This window comes from Helianthus annuus, chromosome 16 (genome assembly GCF_002127325.2).
Source record: "Helianthus annuus cultivar XRQ/B chromosome 16, HanXRQr2.0-SUNRISE, whole genome shotgun sequence".
In the NCBI taxonomy this organism is placed as follows: domain Eukaryota; kingdom Viridiplantae; phylum Streptophyta; class Magnoliopsida; order Asterales; family Asteraceae; genus Helianthus; species Helianthus annuus.
The window spans coordinates 17,376,788-17,395,627 of record NC_035448.2 but is presented as its reverse complement, the minus strand read 5'-3'; the positions used below and the strand labels follow the sequence as shown (position 1 = coordinate 17,395,627).

Below are 18,840 nucleotides of genomic sequence, written 5' to 3'. Positions count from 1 at the left end.
GAAAATTTTAACTTTTGTTTGTCAAAAATTTGAACACCGAAAAAAGTAGACCCCATTGAAAAAAAAAATCATGGGTCCGCCACTGCCTAGGGGATTATGATTTTGGGATGTTCGCTATGGATTTGATTTTTCCAATAGGCCTTGAAGGGGTCTAAGGGTGTACGGGGTGTAAGAGTGGAATGCATTCGGTGACCCCATTCATCTAAGGGGAACACCGCCGCCATCCCTTAGGTGAGTGGGTGAGGGGAGTGAAATGGGTGGGGGTTCACCGAAGAGAGGGGAGGAGAGAGAGAGGAGAGAGGAAGAGCTTGACCAATCAATGCTTTTCTTTTTTTTTTTTTTAAAAAAAAAAAAAAAAAAAAAAACCAATTCACCTAAGAGGGGAGTGCCGCCATCAATTTAGGGTGTTAGGGGAGTTTAAGAGGGGAGTTGACGTGGCACACGAGGATTGGTTGGGCGTAAGAGAGGGGACTCACCTCTTAGGTGAGCACCCCTTACACCCTAATGTAAAAATGAATGGGCGCACGGTACTTGTTAGTTTGTTTGATATATTGTAGTCAATTTATGACAACCTACATGAATTAATGGAGTAAAATACTAAAAACAACTTTGTTTGAAATCTGAAATCAAAGTAAGACAACTGTATATACATAGAGCCTAGACTCATTTTGGATTGTAAGGATGAAGCAGTTGATCACTAAGATCATAATGTATATCTAATTGTATAATAAACAGTCCTAAATCAAAGCTCAAGTTGATAATCACCGATGATATCTTCAAAGACACAAAAAACTTCAATTGTATTCTCGATCTGCAACCCCAAGAACGAACTAGGCGACAATTTATGGTTTCTAAGACAATATTACCCCACTATTCTCCCTTGGTCAGGATTCCAAATTGTCCGTTCAAAAACCTAGGCTCCATTTCCTTCACAAATTCATTAGTAAAATTGATCCAAATAAAACCCGAACTCCTTATGCCGGTACAACCACTTTATGTACCCCTCCAACAGAGCTTTCAGATATGTTCCTAGCCCTTTCTTTGTTATAACACACCTTGTTTCATGTTTTGTTTTCAATTTGAGCAAGTCTCTAACCTTTTTCTATCGATAATGTGATGCAATTGTTCGACCCCAAGGGGGCATGGGTTTGTGTTCGGGAGGTTGGGGATTGCAATTCAGAAAGGGTTGGCGGCGCAGCTTGTTGTCCGTCTACCTTCTATTTTGATGTAACTTAACAAGTTTTCTGGTTATATTAATAAACGAATTTGTGTTAAAAAAAAAAAAGTTAAATATTAAATATCACTATAGTATTTACAAAGCAAGACTTCCAAAATTTTTGTCATTTTTTAATTTATCAACATAAAACATATTGGCTGTGAGAGTTAATTGTGGACAAATAAGTAATAACGTTATGACGTTTATTAGACATCAAAGTAATTATGAATAGTTAGAGGTTAATTATGTAAATATTACAAGTGGACGTTGACCCGCACGTTGCGGCGGGAACAAAGTTACACAAAACATTAAGAACAATAGATTCTTATATAATCAGATCAGGAGTTTCAACACAGACATATGATACCTACTAAACTTGAACATCAAAATCACAAAAGACATACATTTTGAAACTAAAACAATGAAGTTAAGACCAGAACACCAGAATACTTCCACTATTCATCCAGTTACTTAAAATCTACTAATAACAACAATATAATCAATATAACTGTTGTTTCATCAAGTAAATCCAATAAGCAATCACAAACAGATACAAATCCACTTTTTCAACATCTAATTGTCCTATATATTGAGATACAGCAGATTCCAAAATATTTAGATAAGAAATTCATACATGAACATACGATATGGACTGAACAACTAACAGAAACACACATACATTTCGAAACTACTTACGAAAACAAATTATGAAAATAGATCATATTACCAGAAAGCAGAGAGGATAAAGAACATATAAAAAAGCAAGGAACGTATTCATATCGACGGTGGTGGTGGATAGAGACGCACTTAGGAGAGAGGCCAAAATAAACAATTTACAAAAGGTCCTTGATTAACTCACAACATTCATAGTCTTTGGAGAATAAACCCCGATGGCTAACTTTTTAAAAAAGAAGACGAATCTATAATTCAATGTCTATTATATTAAAATTCACAATGAAAATCAAGTTTCATAACTGAAATCAAAAGAAACATTAATGGTCATCAGATTGATGCCATAAACCATCACAATCAAAGAAACCATTGGTATAACTGTATTTACATCTCCATCAAAATATCAAATATTCCAAAGACCAAAAAAAAAAAAAAAAACTCTATTTCTTAATATACACCATAAAAATTGCTAGTGTCATCTAACCGTGACCCAACTGCTTGCATCAGGCACATCCACCGTCACAAACTGTCGTAACCGACTCACGTTGACAACCGTGTCTCCACTCCGTTCCAAGATTCCAATTCCGGCAAATAACACGGTGTCAGCGTAACCATTTAATATGATTCTCCATCTAGAAAATCAAGCGGTTTCAATAATCGACGAAATCACACTGGTAAAAGGCAATCGGATTCACGAAAGAAATACACAAATAATGGAAAAATCATATAACTTAATCAATTGACAAAAAATTTAAAGTGTACCTGGGATGGCGGTTGTCATTAATGGGTTTCTTTGAATTGATGCATGGAGAATTGAAGAGGATTATGAAAGGGCGTTGAAGATATGGATGGAAGTGGCGATTCATAATCGGTGCGTAACATTCAATTTGATATATAAAAGAAAAGGGGAACTGTAAAAGAAAATGGATGGTAAAAAACCGAAAATAGAAAAGGTAGATGAGACTCGAACCGGCGTCATACGGGAATTGAAAAGGCAATGTTGATTTTTATAAAACATGTTACCCCTTTATCCAAACAGTTGTGTCCTTTCGACATACCCTAAAACACGTTACCTCTTTATCCAAACGGTTGTGTCCTTTCGACGTACCCCAAGTTGCTTTTTGTAAGGTTATATAACTTTATCCAAACGGTTGTGCCCTTTCGACGTACCCCAAGTTGCTTTTTGTAAGGTTATATAATTTGTGGTATCGTGTAAATGTAGGGTCTATAAATACCTCTCCTAATGTAAACCTTTTAATATAACACTTGCATTTAAATTTTAACATTGTAACCTTTTAAAATAAAAATTGTATTTATCTTTTAATGATGTAACCTTTTAAAATAAGAATTGCATCTACCGATACGATTTTGTTATAAGGGACGTTCTTTTTTATATATTATATGGGTTCAAGTACCAACACGATTTAGTTAAAACATTCTTTTTAAAATATTTTGGCATGCCGAGATATCTGTTATGAAAGAAACACCTGTGAACTTCTTGACCGATCTGTACAAAGGAATGTCAACACTCAAACCAACTCACATTTTGGTGCTTGGATAGATGGGTAGGAAAAACGCGTGTGTTGATCTAACAGGGGTTCTCCTCTATTATGGGTTTGGAGACCAATGTTTTAATGGTGGGTCATTCTACTTTAAAAGATGCTTAATGTAAAGTGACCAAACACGAGAAAACGTGTCTCGACAACCAATTCGTGTTTATATCATTCGCATTTTATACTTTTAGTTTCTTTGTTCATGAGGCTATGGGACAACTTAGTCGAGTTCAATGGGTCAAACATAGTAGTAATGTTATAACTTAAAGATTATGTATGTAGTTTTTAAAAGAATTAATTTTGCTATTAAAAAAAAAGAGATGCATTTTGTTGTCTGTCTTCTTTTTCATTGTATTAGTTTGATACTGGGAGGCTTCTTTTTTTATAATTTACACGTATAATAGTTTGTTTTAAATAATCAAGTTCATTACCACAGACCACATATAATATTTTAACTTTTACCAAAAGAAATCACACATGACCAATGCACGGATACCATGTGTAATAAACTAAGAACTTCACAGAGTAATTATAGGACGATTTTAAAAGGTTTGAATAAGACTACAACTATATATATTTTTTTTTTTTTTTTTTTTTTTTTTTTTTTTTTTTTTTTTTTTTTTTGAACGGCTACAACTATATATATATGTTCAACATACGCATGCATTTATGATCATCTTAGCACAAACAACTAAACGGAAAATATTACCAAAAGCTCTTTCATTTAGTTGTGAATAAATATATGACGATGATAAGTAGTCTATTAAGATTCGGTAGAAGACAACTTCACACAATTGTCTCAACAGAAATCATCAAACCTTCTTTTCCTACCCCTTCTCACCTCAAAAAATACAATCTTTCGGTTTTTGATCAATCCATTCCAAGCTCATTTTCTCCGCTGATTACATTCTACCCGAACACAGGCGTTTATCAAAGTTCACATGATCAAATGCATGACCTCAAGACTTCGTTATCCTACACATTAACAAAATATTACCCTTTTGCTGGTAGACATGCCAAAACTAAACCAACCTATGTAGATTGCAACGATCAAGGCGCTGTGGTCCTTGAAGCATCCATTGATAGTACCCTCTCAGATTTCCTTCGAACCTCACAGCATGAAGATCTTGACCAGTTATTTCCATATGAAAGAACTTGGAGGCACTCAAACCATGGTGATCAGGATCTTCAAAGCGACACTGTGATCCCACTTGCAATTAAAGTAAACCATTTTGAATGTGGAGGAGTAGCACTCGCAGTGTCGTTATCCCACAAGATAGCAGATGCGTATAGTCTGATCCATTTTGTAAGCCATTGGGCACGAGTCTGCTCCAAAAGGGAGACATGTGAAGTTCCCTTTGAGTTTGATCCACACTTTATTTCTTTTGAAAACACAAAGATAAATTTCTCTGAAACTTCACTACAACAATCAAATGATTGTGTTACCAGGAGTTTCATATTCCCCAAGACAAAGATTAACGAGCTTAAGCTCAAAGCCATGACTGCAGGAGGATCTGGACAACACATCAACAACCCTACTCGCGTAGAAGTTGTGACTTGGTTACTTTATAAATGTGCAGTGGCAGCAGCTACCAAAAATAACTTGGGTTCTTTTAAGCCAACAAGCATTTGTCTTGCGGTCAACTTAAGAGACAAAATGATGGAGCCATTGCCCAAAACTTCCATTGGAAATTTTCTTTGTAGGTTGGAGGTTCAAACTTCGAATGAAATGGAATTAAAGCCGGAGTTGTTAATCGGTGAACTAAGGAACCAAAAGATGAAAATGCATGGTATAAAAAATATCGAAGCTGCAATCGCTCCACTTTTGAACACATCTTCCAATTCTAAGCAAGAAGAGAATCAAGGAAGACTCGACAATGCTTATATTTGTTCAAGCCTATGCGGATATCCAGCATATGGGATTGATTTTGGGTGGGGAGCGCCAATAAAAGCAACACTTCCTGGAAATCTAAGGAAGAATAGCTTTATTCTGATGGATGCATCCAAAGAGGAGGGTATTGAAGCACTTGTTTGTCTACGAAAACAAGACATGGATATTCTTGAAAGGGATCCTGAGCTTTTGCTTTTTGCTGATTTTTCTTCAAGTTAGAATCCAATAATTTTACTGTTGGAACAATACTAAATAATTTGTATGGAAGAACCTATGAAATTTTACTATGTTGGTGGTTTATAAGCAATATATGTGTATACGTTTATGTGTGTATGCGTGTATTAGAATACTTGGTTAGAAACTCATGTATTACTAAGGACGTATGCTTAATAAATGAAATATTTAATAGTTAGTAATGATTATAAAATAATATTTTGAGTTAGCATATATTTAAAAAAAAATAAGAGATATAATACGAATTTGAAGTAAAAGATGCCGGAAAAAGAATCTTTGGCTTACAAAGTTGTGATAGATGGCACAGTCAATTACTTATTTCGTGATAGATGGAACACTAAGTTACTTATTTATTATGTATAGATTCACTGGGTGAATATACAATAGGAAGTTTATTTGGCTAGGAAGGCTAGGAAGTGATCTTGACCATCCATTAAGTTAATCAAGGGCTAAGATTAAATCAGGGAAATTGAAAGGAAGAAAAGAGGCGCGTGAGTTTGTTCAAGTGCATTCTAGTCAATCCAAGCCAATAGTTTCTCTCTCCTCCAATTCCCCCCCCCCATTTTTTAAACGTTAATAACTCTTTCATACGACATTATTTTTTATAAAAATTGCAACAAAAAAACGAGCGTTTTTTTATCTTTAAAACGAGTATACTATTGCTATATTTTTAAAAAAAAATTAAAACCCAGTTGCGTAAAACGGAATAGAAAAACCACCAGTTACGTAAAACACAATGAAAAAAAAAACCTAAAAAATGACATTTTTCTAAAACGCAATGCACAAAAAACACAAAGAAATGACTTATTTGTAAAACGCAATGGCCAGAAAACACATAAAAATGTGTTTTACCTAAAACGCAATGCACCAAAAACACATAAAAAGATGTTTTACCTAAAACGCAATGCACCAAAAACACAAAGAAATGTCTTATTTGTAAAACGCAATGGCCAGAAAACACATAAAAATGTGTTTTACCTAAAACGCAATGCACCAAAAACACATAAAAAGATGTTTTACCTAAAACGCAATGCACCAAAAACACAAACAAATGTCTTATTTGTAAAACGCAGTGGCCAGAAAACACTTAAAAATGACTCATTCTAAAACGCAATGGACTGAAAACACCTAAAAAATGTGTTTTACCTAAAACGCAATGACTAAAAACACTTAAAATGTGTTTTTTTTCTAAAACGCAATAGCCAGAAACCACATAAAACTCTCTTATTTCTAAAACGCAATGGACACATAAAACTGTCTGTCACTGTGAACTGTCTGAATTGTCTACGAATTACTGTCTTCGAAATGAGCCAATTTCTGGAAAATTAATTTTTCTGATGCATTTTTAGTACAACAATTCAACCCCAGCCAGGGGCTCTGCCCCTTGGACCCCGCCAGGGGCTGCCGCCCCCGGACCCCCGCAAAGATCGTAAAACGCAATGACTAAATCAAAAACCCAGATCGTGAAAATGAAATTAAAGAATTTCTTACATGGATCGAAGCCGATTTCTTCATCAATTGACGAAATTTGAATGATAGAAACACTTATCAACGCTCGAATCGAACGAATCGAGTGATTATCTCCAAAATCACCGGAAAAAAACGAGATTTTTTTATGAAATTAAACTGGGTTTTCTTAAAAAAAAACTGAAGAACACGTTGATCGGGTTTTGAATCATTGATTGGTGATGAAAATCGCACTATAATGTAGTGATTATTGAGATAGAAAGTGAAGAAATAGTTGAAGATTGTGAGTTTTGAAAATAGTGGGTTTTGAAGTTACTGGGTTTTGAAAAATGAAGAAGAAGGAGTTTGATTGACTAAAATACCCTTTCTCTTTATTTTAAAATTTGCCACATGTCATAATTCTATGGCTTCCTATCCTTTCTAGCAAAAATTAACTTCCTATTTATTTGATCTTTTCCCTAGATTCACTTACCCAATTGTTGTTCATTAAAAAAATCCAAATAATCAAATGTCTCGTTTTCTAGTATTCTTATTTCACGTTAAATCCACAAGAATTGAATTTGATAAAAAAGATTCCACTTTTAGAAAGTACAAACGTTTTTCTTAATATTCACACTATTAGATCTAAGAGAGTGTGTAGTGTGTGTACGTTTTTATTAAACAATTAAACAAATATAAAAACTCAACCAAAACAGTTTATACAAACACATCAACATCAACACTACTGGATTTGAGAATGATTTCATTGTATTCGAATGCTACAATCACAAGGCAAAGTACTCCCCCTCATCAGGTGCACTCTCTCTCACTAAGTTCTTCTGCTCTATGGCTCTTAGTGTTGTTGTTACATTGAATACAAATATCAATATATAGGAGGAAAGAACTGTTGGTGCCGTCACCATGAAAGCGACCCCTAACAACTCATTAAATGATGCAACTGCCAACAATTAGTAAAACTGCTGGATAGTTACACTGTAATATTGAACTCCTGTTTATAGTGTAATATAGAGAAGATAGTCGGATTCCCTAAAACTGCTGGTGTTAACCACCACTTTTAGGAATCCAGAACATCTAGGCTAAATTCACTATCATGTGGAAATATGGGCTACAAATGCTAATAGATGCACAATTAATTAACTCTCTAGCTCAATCTTTTCCTAGGCATCCCAAAATACTTTATTCCTGAAAAACGACTTGGCCAAGCCTAATTTCCCGCAACTTAAAGTAACATATGCTAAGACTCATAAACTCGACAATTGACCCACTTTTAACAGACGCATTAGAAAGGCTTGTGTTTTCTATTTGCAAAGGTTGATGGGGAAAAGAAGACTCCCCACCACCAAAATTTGAGTGAAAATATACTAAAAATAAAATCAATAAAAAATTTTGTATTTTTTCTTTATTCTTTTTTTTTAGAATTCAGAAAACAGAAGAATTCTTTTATAAAATTCAAATTAAAAAGGATTGGGACTCACAGAAGGCTAAATATTAAAAAAATTATTTTATTTTTTTCTTTTTTAAGTTTTTTTTTTTCAAAGTCCCTCATACCTCGCTTAAACCAAATATTGTCCCTAATGTTTGAAATAAACAAATAGAAACATATAAGCACAAAAATAAGTAGGGAATAGAAAACTGAAACTCGCCTGATTTTCGCATACATTCTGTAAAATCCAACACTCACCATTATTAGGCACGCTATCCGACTCTATCCATACAAGCAATAAAATCATGGAGCAGAAACCTAAAACAAAAGACTTGGAAACACCCGTCATATAATAAAATAAACAAAATAAAGCAAAGCAAATAAAAGCATAAATGGTTTGTCTCTCATGTATATCCTTAATCATGAGGCTTCTCCTTTATTCTCTTCCCACTATTTTTGTTCAATTTCTTTCTTCTACCATTAGTTGGGAAAATCCTAACGATGGAACCCATCAAAGCTACAAAGATGTAGTGATTTTTGCCCACCGATCTTCATATTTTCCTGGACCAAATTGTGTGCGAGACATGTAGTAAGGGAAATGGTTATCTCAACACTTTAGTGTTGTCTTGTGCTTCTGGATGTGCCATTTTGAACCCTCAGAATGTGTTGATATATGCGTTTTCGTGCCTTCTCCCTTGATTTTGTCGATTGAGGTGACGATCCATCATCTGATTAGAATGGCAAAAAGTGTATGGTATAATAAATTACCTCTACATACACATCGGTGCCTAAGGAAAACGAGCAGGGGCGGACATAAGGGTGGCCTAAGGTGGGCGGGCGCACCCCTAGAAAAAAAAATTAGTGCTAAGTTCCGTCGAAAATCTCGTCTGCACCCCTTAAAATTTTTCGTGCGCACCCCCTGGAATTTTTCGTCCGCACCCCTTATGTAAAAAGTGTTATCAATTTATATTTTAAATTTTTTTAGTAAACTCTTATTTTTTAAAAATACTACCTAAATTATATAACTTTTAATACCTAAATAACTAAACTCAAATACCCAATACATTTAACTAACTCACTACTAAGTCTTAGTCCAATAAACAAACCCAACAAATCAACAATATTTCAAACTAAAATAAAATAAACAAGCCAAAAACCCTTACATATTCTTTCCGCTCTCTGTATCGTCCTTGCACGCACGCCAGCGATCAGAACAACAGTGAACAATCAGCAGCTGCATACCACCGTAATCAGCCAGCCACCATACCACCACCGATCGAACATGGGTAAGTTTCTTTGTTATTTTTGATGATTTTTGGTTATTTTTTTAATGATTTTTTGTTGATTTTTTGATGATTTTTTGGTTGATTTTTGGTGGGATGGAACCGGTAGCCCACCGAAAGTGATTTTTTGATGACAGGAGACATGTGCTTCGTTTTGATGATTTGTTAGTGATGATATTTTTTTTTGTGGTGGGTTATATACTTATATTTTTTTAGTGATGATATTTTTCCTTTTTTTTATAGCCGCATACACCACAACGATCAGACCTGGTAATGTAAAAATACCCCTTAACTCCGTTTCCGTAGTGTAAAAATATCCCTTAACTCCGTTTCCGTAGTGTAAAAATATCCCGCAACTTCGTTTTCAGTATACAAAGGATACCCCTTGTCTAAAAAATAAAAAATTGGAATACCCCTAAATTTTTGGGCTAGTTCCGCCGCTGTGTTATATAGAGAAATAGTTGCTTAAGAAAGTAGGCTTAGATGATAGTTTTGGATAGATTTCAAAAAATGAAAACCCGTAATGCGACGTTTTAATTATATTTGTAACAATGTTTGACATGTTTTGATGATTATATAAATTTAGTTTGATGTTCTTTTGTTTTACATGACCCGACCCGATACGAACGATGTTTTTACTTATATACCTTGGGGCCTAAAATTTTTAAAAATGTTCCGCACCCCCTTAGAAAAATTCCTAGGTCCGCCACTAAAAACGAGACTACTAGATAGACCTTGTTGTTAGTGAAGAAAAATTTTCTGGTTGTATAAGCAATGATGCTAGTGAAGTTGATGATGATACTTTTAAAGTTTTTGAAAAACAAAAAGAAAAGATTGTTTCTGAAAAGAAATTACAAAATAATCTTTTTCAAGGCCAAACTTCTAAAGCTAAAAAACAAAAACATTGTGAAAAACAACATCAAAATGTAAAAGATAATCAAAATATGAAAAACAAAATTTTAATTACATTAAGTCATCATGAGCAACACAAGCATCAAATCATTGTAACTCACATGTTTTTGAGAATGATTATTAAATAGTTAGATGTTAAAATCCTTCGATGTACAAGTTAATGATTATGAAGGATACAATGATAGAAGATGATGGTTTATCGAATATGAAAATCTTTCTGTGTATAAGTTTAATCATTATGAAGGATACAATATTAGACTACGATGGTTTGATAAGAAGATGTGTTTCAATTGTGGAATAATTGAACATACTTCGATTTATTGTTTGCATCCGAGGAAAGTGCAAGACCCTTCTCATATAAGACTTCAACTCTAAAAAAAATCTCGCATTTATATATATATAGAGAGAGAGAGAGGAGGTTAACATACATTACGGCTTAACGTACATCACGTACGACAGGTAATTACGCACGTTCATTTTAAAATCACGCACGTTATAACTCAAAAATCCAAAATTACGCATGTTGAAACAAAATAATCACGCATATTGAAAACATTAATCACGCATGTTATAGAGCAAATCACGCACGTTCTCGTACGTGAAGTACGTTAAGCCGTAATGTACGATATACTTTTTCTATATATATATATACATATATATATAGGGTAGGGTTCCAGCGTGAACAACCTCCCAAGAGTGAACTGCGTGAACAGATATGGACCCTTGATTTCCTTTTTAGTTGTTAAGGGTAGGATTGTAATTACATAAAAAATTAGATTTAAATCACTATTTTAATAATTGAATTAAGTTACATCTTTCCTAATTTAAATTCATTATCCACATTATGTTTATTTATTAATAAGATAATTATCAAAACAAACAACAAATCACCAGATTTCAATTTTAATTTTTATTTCAGATTTCATCACCAGAATTCAAATTTTGATTTTTAAGATCCACGTAACCTTCATATTTCAACGGTATACACATGTTTACTTGGATATAAATAGAACAGTACACATGTGTACTCAGCATCGTACATATTTGTACAGTAATTCACAGGTGCACATCAATATTCAATACAAAAAAAATTCTGAGATATCACAAAAACAGACGATATACACATGTGTACATCGCACTAAAAAGATGGCAAAATTAGAATACACATGTGTACATCGTATTTAAACAAATAATTATTTTAATAATTGAATTAAGTTACATCTTTCCTAATCCTTGATTTGATTTGTGAGAGATTTATGCAATCAATTTAAGAGGATAATTGATTACTTGATTTGTGAGAGATTTATGCAATCAATTTAAGATTGAAATTATACATATACCTTTTTTGTATTTAATTAAATGGAAAAAATTAATCAAATAATTACCATCATGCCACTCATTTAATCTCAAGATCATAAAAATCAATGGCCCAGATCAGTTCACCCAGTTCACTCTTGGGATTTTGTTCACGTAAGGTTGCGTGAACAAACTCCCAAGAGTGAACTGCGTGAACAAATCTTGACCGCTGATTAATATGATCTTGATTATTTAAAGGGGTGGCATGATTGTAATTAGTAGGTTATATTTTATTGTTTTATTAAAATTAAAAGGATAGAAGTGTAATTATATTATTTTGCTTATTTAAAACTAGGAAAGAAAATTATTTCCAATAATAAGAGAGTAAATCCTGTAAATATACCATGTATTATACACATGTGTACGACGGAGCTAAGACAACAACGTTGCGGGTCATATGTGTACTATACCATGTATTATACACATGTGTACTATCGTGTTGGAATGTATAGAACACAGTAGTACACATGTGTACTACGGAGCTAAGAGTTATACATAATAAAAAAGATGACTGAAAACTCTAGTTCAACCAAAAAAAGACTAAAACTATAATTCGAATCTTGCTACTATGACCAAAAACAATGACAATATTAAAATAAGTTAAGATTATCCTAACATATTTAAAATAAGTAATTGTTTTGTAGATGTCGAAAATGTTGGTAACTGATGATGATTTAAATATGTTAGGATTTTGAACCTAATCCTATATATATATATATATATATATATATATATATATATATATATAGGGAGCCGCTAGAATGAAAACCACCTCGAGTTGTAAGAACCGCGAGAACTACACCCCACGGAGCGCCGTTCGCCATGATTTTTTTTTACAAGTAGATGCGTATATTAAAAATACAGCCGTAAAAAATCATTGCGAACGGCGCTCCGTGGGGTGTAGTTTTTTACACCACAAGTTTGGTGAAAAAAAAAAGAAAAAAGAAAAAAAATTAAAAAACACCAAACTTGTGGTGTAAAAAACTACACCCCACGGAGCGCCGTTCGCCATGATTTTTTACGGCTGTGTTTATAATACACACATCTACTTGTAAAAAAATCATGGCGAACGGCGCTCCGTGGGGTGTAGTTCTCGCGGTTCTTACAACTCGGGGTGGTTTTCATTCTAGCAGCCCCCTATATAATATATATATATATATATATATATATATATATCTATATCTATACTATATATAATATACATATCCAAAGGATTTCTTAAGGTCATTAAAATTTCCTTAAAACACCTCTAAAGCATGATGTACAAGTCTTTTAAGCACCAGAAAACTTCACTTTCCACTTGTACCCTTCTACTAAAAAAACACCGGATGCATTAGGGTTTCACCATTTTAAAACATTTCAAAATCGCCCAATTCCCTGCTGAAGCTCCTCTCTCTCGCGATTCCAGATCTGGATCTGGATTAGGGTTTTCCTCCAAGGCGATTCAAGCCTGCTACTCAGAAGGATCTTACATCTGGCCCATTCCCTTCTCTCTCACAACTCACACATCTCACAAAACTTCATCAACCTTCTCTCTCTCAGCGACTCATGAACAGATCTGTGAGGATTTCACCAGATCTAGGGTGTTACTTTCATTCGATTTCAAATCCATGACCCCATCCTGTGAAGGTGTTGTGTGCAGATGGTTGAAGATGTATCCCTAGCCTTCACATCTGGTGAAGACGGTGGTGGTTATTTTTTATCTATTTTAAAGATTTGTTGATTTGAACAGGTTTTCACCATAGATCTTCTTTGGGTTTCTTGTACAGGTTTTCCCTAAGATGGTTGAAGATGGATTCCCAAGCCCTAACCATGTCACAATCAGTGCTCGTTGATCATGCCGATTTGGACTTTTTATTCGTATTAATCTTTATGGGTATTCTTTAAGGTGTTTTGTTTCGATTTATTAAGTGATTTCAACTATCTGTGATCTTAAAGGCACTTTTGGGCATCTAGATCCAGAGTACTCCATGACCGGGCACTTAACTAGGAAATCAGATGTTTATACAGCTCCAGAAAAAAGCGCCCCACAATGGTTGATGTTGTGGTTACTCTTCAGCAATCATTGGCATTGCAGGAGCAATTTGACAGTTCTGCGCATGCTGCAGGTTCAACGGGGTTCACCGTTAAAATGCAGTATCTACTTTTCGGGCCTAGATATAACTCTGGTATAGCCAAATTCCTTCATAAGTGTTGTGTGATATATTTGGTTGGGTTTAATTATTTGCATGTGCTCTTTCATAACCGGTATCTTATAAATATACTTATTTTGCATTAGTAGAGTAGTGGTATATGATAGTCCATTTAAGAAGCATAGGAAGTTAACGAAGATGAGCATGAAGTGCAAGACACATTTATCTTACAAAATAACCTTTTCTGTCAGTACATGGATGACCAACAATCATTTATGTGAGTGGCAGTTCAAAGATCAAAAAGTTTTTTTTTTCAATTACTAAAAGAATTGCAATCATTGAGATTGAGAAGTCTCCTACTAAATGTTGCAGTTTGCACTGATTGTAACAATGATACGCATAAACATTCATCCAACATTGAAGTCAACTCAAGATTTAAGAGTACTATAGTCTCACCTTTTTTTGGTTGTTACATCATGTTGAATATGATATATTTTGTTGTTTTTCCTATGGTAGGGGACCCTGACACACTGTCATCCACCCATAAAGGGCGTATCGAGCATTCGTTTAGAATGTTTTCATACAGAGATATGGAACATGCCACTAGAAATTTCAGCAGTCACATGTTGTTGGGTCGCGGACATTATGGAGAGGTATATAGAGGTTGGCTTGATAAGAAGACTGTTTCCCCTTCAACGTCTGATAATGGACTAATCATTGCTGTTAAAAGACTTGATACATACAAGTTAAAACCTCATATGGTAAAGGAGGTAAACCATTACTCCTTCAAAACTGACAGGTATCTTTTTTATCATAAAATTCCCATTCCTGTTATATTTAAATTAGTAACAGTATGAGAGTCATAGTCTGACCATCATGACCCATTCTTCAACAAATGGGCTGATTTGGGTTGATATGTTTGCTTATGTGTTTATTTGGGTATACTCAAATTATACAGTAAGTGAAAATGAGCAATCTTGTTAACTTAAAATGTGTCCAAATAGCATCACACATGACCACTTTTGTTGGCACCCTGGTCGACACCAACGACACGTCCGCCACCCAACTAGCCACCATAAAAATCAATGTAGCAGGCGGACCCATATTTATGCATTTGGTTTCCAAAAACGAGCCATTTCAACCCATGCCTGTTTTGGTTAGAACCCATTTTTACTCGGACAAAATTTTATAACGACCCATTAGCCGACCCACCATTAGAGTCTTACCTAACCCTCTACTGATTTTTTTCACGAACAACTTGCGTGTTGCAATAGAGAACAATATTCAATATATTTCATTTACTGTCATATCTTGTGGTGTTTTTGGGTGAGTCCATTAAGTTGCACCAAATTAGTGATTAGCTGTTGATGTATAATAACCCACAATGCACATCTTAAATTTTTTGTTGGATATCAGTTTTATTAGTTATGCATTTCACAACCATTTCAGATACCCGTATGAAGAAGCTGCAACCGTGGCCATATCCACAATCAAAGAGCATTGCAATGCCATTAAAGAGGTATTTATGATCATCGTTTATCATATTAGTTAACAGTCAAGAGGTTCTGGACTATGTGGTTATGCTTTTTTTTTCAGGTTCATTTTGTGCTTTTGCGGATGATATTTACAATGTTTGGTTGAAAAAGTCATGGCAGTTGCTCCCAAGTTAGCATTTGTTTCGACTTCAGATGTCTACCTTTATCGAAATTATGTAAGTTGGAAATTTGCATTTCCATATTTACTGTTATGGTTTCATTTTCATGTTTTTTAGTGTTAATATAGGTTGTAGGAGCTTATTAGTTTAAATAGGGGCCTGCCCAAACCGAAACAAATCAACTGGGTTAGCCGGTTTCAGATTGTACGGTTCAGTTCATGGCCTATGGTTTGAAAAACAGGCTTGATGGTGCGGAAATGATGCATCATCAAATAATCAAACATCTGAACCACATGGATCAGTTGGAGCCGTTGTTGGACGGCGAGCTATTGCTCAGGGTAATAGTGCAGAATTCGCAGAGGCCCTGTTTCGCTATACTGCAACAGAAGAGGGACAAGCATGGTGTAGGGCTCTCTTTTAGTGGAGATGTAACAAAACGGTTTAATGAATAAGCTAGGTGCTTTGATGATATGAATTCATATACCTCACACGTTCTCATTGTTATCTGTGATTTGTTTTTTCAGATTTAGTTGTGCGATCTCGTGAGGTCAAAGATGAAGGCTATGAAATCAAACGTGATGGTAAACTCATCACCATATTCTCTGCTCCAAACTACTATGACCAGGTAATTTGATGTTGGTTTTTATGTTTTGTGGAGTTCTGTTATAAGTGGGGTGCACACGAGCCAAGCAGTTCGCTAGCTGCTTGAGAAAAAGCTCGAAATGAGTCCGAGAAAAAGCTCGCCTAGCCCGAACCTAAAAATAAGCTTGTTTAGTAAACGAGCCAGAGCTCAAGCTTGAGCTCTCATAAGTTAATCAGCCTGGTGAAGCTCGGGCTCGGCTCGTTTGCACCCCTTATAACTTTTAGGGTTTGATTTCACATTATTTATATAAAAAATTATGGTTGTTGCAGATGGGCAACAAGGGTGCTTTCATCCGATTTGAGGCCCCCACAATGGAGCCCAAAATTTTCACATTTTCAGCAGTGGTAAGTCCTTTTTTTGCATTTTCTATCTCTATTAATATTATTTGAACTCTTTTTAACTATCTTATTCCTATGTTCAGCCACATCCCGATGTGAAGCCAATGGCGTATGCCTGCAATTTCCTCTGCATGTTCAATTAGTGTTTGTTTGCTGACTTGGGTGATACGATTGCTGAATATGGTGGATTTCGGTTTGGTTTCTCTAATCTACAACTGCACATATCGCATGAAACTCCCGAGACACGCGTGGTATTACTTTCTTGCAACAGTTTACTTATTTTTCAATAGTTTCTTATATAACCGAAAGCCAAAAGCACACAGTGGCCTGAATTAGGGGCCCGTTGTTTATCGTCCACCAACTCTTGTACCGGCTAAAGTTGTCCTGTTGTTGCATGATCTCGCTCAACAAATGCTTCAAACGGGCCAGCAACAACAAGTGTTTATTATTTACAGGTGACGCTTTATATTATGAAGTTTCTTTTTGAGTAAATGTCAATTTGCACCCACCCCATTAACGTTTGCATAGTTCGTCACTGTACACGCTTCCGTCCAATAATACCCTCATGGGTGTTAACAACATACAGGTCAAACAATCGGTCAACTGACAGAAGGGTGTAAAGTGATGAAAAATGCAAACGTTAATTGGGGCTAATACGGAATTTGCGGGTTTGGGTTTAGTCTAAAGGGGGTCGGGTCAGTTTTGAGTTGAACCCACGAACCCGTTTAGCTAAATGGGTCAGGTTTGGGTCAACTCGGTCGGGTTGGTGGGTTGACCCGTTTAACCCATTTGTAAAATGAGATATTAAAATAAGATTTCTTAATTTAAATGTAATTTTATTATATACATTTGTGTTTTTTAGTAAATTTTAATATATTAATTTGCGGAAAAAAATTTAGAAAGTAAAAAAAATCGAGTTGAACGGGCCGTGTTCGTGTCAACCCGTGAATATCGGGTCGTGTTTGGGTTCATATGTATTCGAGTTGAACGGGTCGTGTTCGGGTAGATAAGTTTATACTTTACTTGCTATCTGCTGGAAAGAAGGCGCTAGAAGATGGTGTTACAAATGTGGTCATGAAAGATTTAGACATAAGAAAATATGGTGTCATAATTGGACCTAAATGGTTTAGGTGTTAGTTTCTATGAATCAAGGGGATTAATCCTGCATAGTTGTAAAAACAAAAGTCTGATATTGCAACACAGAACCACACAACTAGAAATATCAAAATTCCCAAACATAGTAAAGTTTTTTGATTAAAAAAACAATCAAGCCTCTTCTTAATGTTGATTTATAAGTTTTTCCGAATAATATTTGCTTAAGTACACATATTTTTGTTTTAGTTTTTATGATAATCATTATTTATTACTGATATGCAGGTTCTGGACTGTAATATAGAATTTTGGTTGGTCCTCACTTCCAGATTATCAAAATGTCTTCTTTTATTTGGTCCCCGGATAATGACCGAGGAATCCAAACACCGACATGATCAAGAAAAAGAGGAACACATATTACAACAGAATTGAATATTTAAACATGTTTTGATTTTAAATATATAACAAATCGAGTAAGATGGCAGCATGCCTATCACCATCAGTTCCAAAATGTTGATTTATACTTGGCAAAAGCATTGCATTGATCGTTAATATCAATATCGATGTTAATTCGTTCAACTATATCGAGCAATAGTTGGCCAACCAGTTGCCCCTTGAGTTGCACAGTAGGTGGCTTCATGTTGTTTCTTGGTTGATATGGTATCTTGCATTGCCACTAAGGCACTAAATGGGTTACCTGATGTTCTTAATGTTTTTACTTTTTAGGTGATTTATTTGAAAAAAAAATATTTTTCACATTTTTAACTCTATTTTCGTACCTTTTGGGTAAACTTTGACTGGTTTATGGTGAATGGGTCAACTTGGGCAATGTTTATTCTCTAATGAGTCAAATGGGTTGGTTTTTTAAAGTTAAGTAGATCGAAAACAAATACTGAAAGGCAAATTACAACATGTCTACAATATAAAAAACAACCCGATTTGAAGCCTCACGCTCTTGGTGTAGAATTTAATCC

The 18,840-nt window shown here is 34.7% G+C and overlaps 2 protein-coding genes and 1 long non-coding RNA gene across 12 annotated transcripts; 2 read left to right on the top strand and 1 right to left on the bottom strand.

The window, feature by feature from the left end:
- Positions 1–2,139: 2,139 nt before the first annotated feature.
- Positions 2,140–2,782, bottom strand: LOC110934416. The gene is made up of 2 exons (XR_002588317.2): positions 2,651–2,782; positions 2,140–2,520 (listed from the first exon to the last, which is right to left on the bottom strand). It is a non-coding gene; the product is annotated as an uncharacterized LOC110934416 (long non-coding RNA).
- Positions 2,783–4,120: 1,338 nt separating this feature from the next.
- On the top strand, positions 4,121–5,742 carry LOC110935877 (acylsugar acyltransferase 3). The gene has a single exon (XM_022178225.2). It carries the CDS (start codon positions 4,184–4,186, stop codon positions 5,549–5,551), a length of 1,368 nt encoding a protein of 455 aa, XP_022033917.1. The 5' UTR covers positions 4,121–4,183; the 3' UTR covers positions 5,552–5,742.
- A 7,637-nt stretch (positions 5,743–13,379) lies between these two features.
- Positions 13,380–18,445, top strand: LOC110935878. Of its 10 annotated transcripts, none has more exons than XR_004884933.1 (9): positions 13,380–13,683; positions 13,777–13,867; positions 13,964–14,175; positions 14,656–14,938; positions 15,589–15,850; positions 16,318–16,418; positions 16,706–16,780; positions 16,858–17,229; positions 18,152–18,445. XR_004884933.1 is itself a non-coding variant. In XM_035986081.1 (4 exons), exons 1-4 carry the CDS (start codon positions 14,040–14,042, stop codon positions 15,778–15,780), a joined length of 534 nt encoding a protein of 177 aa, XP_035841974.1. In that variant the 5' UTR covers positions 13,890–14,039; the 3' UTR covers positions 15,781–16,263. The 10 variants fall into 10 exon arrangements, 1 of the variants encoding a protein (XP_035841974.1); XR_004884932.1 differs by having other exon boundaries at positions 13,946–14,175; XR_004884931.1 differs by having other exon boundaries at positions 13,777–13,883.
- The last annotated feature ends 395 nt before the right edge of the window (positions 18,446–18,840 follow it).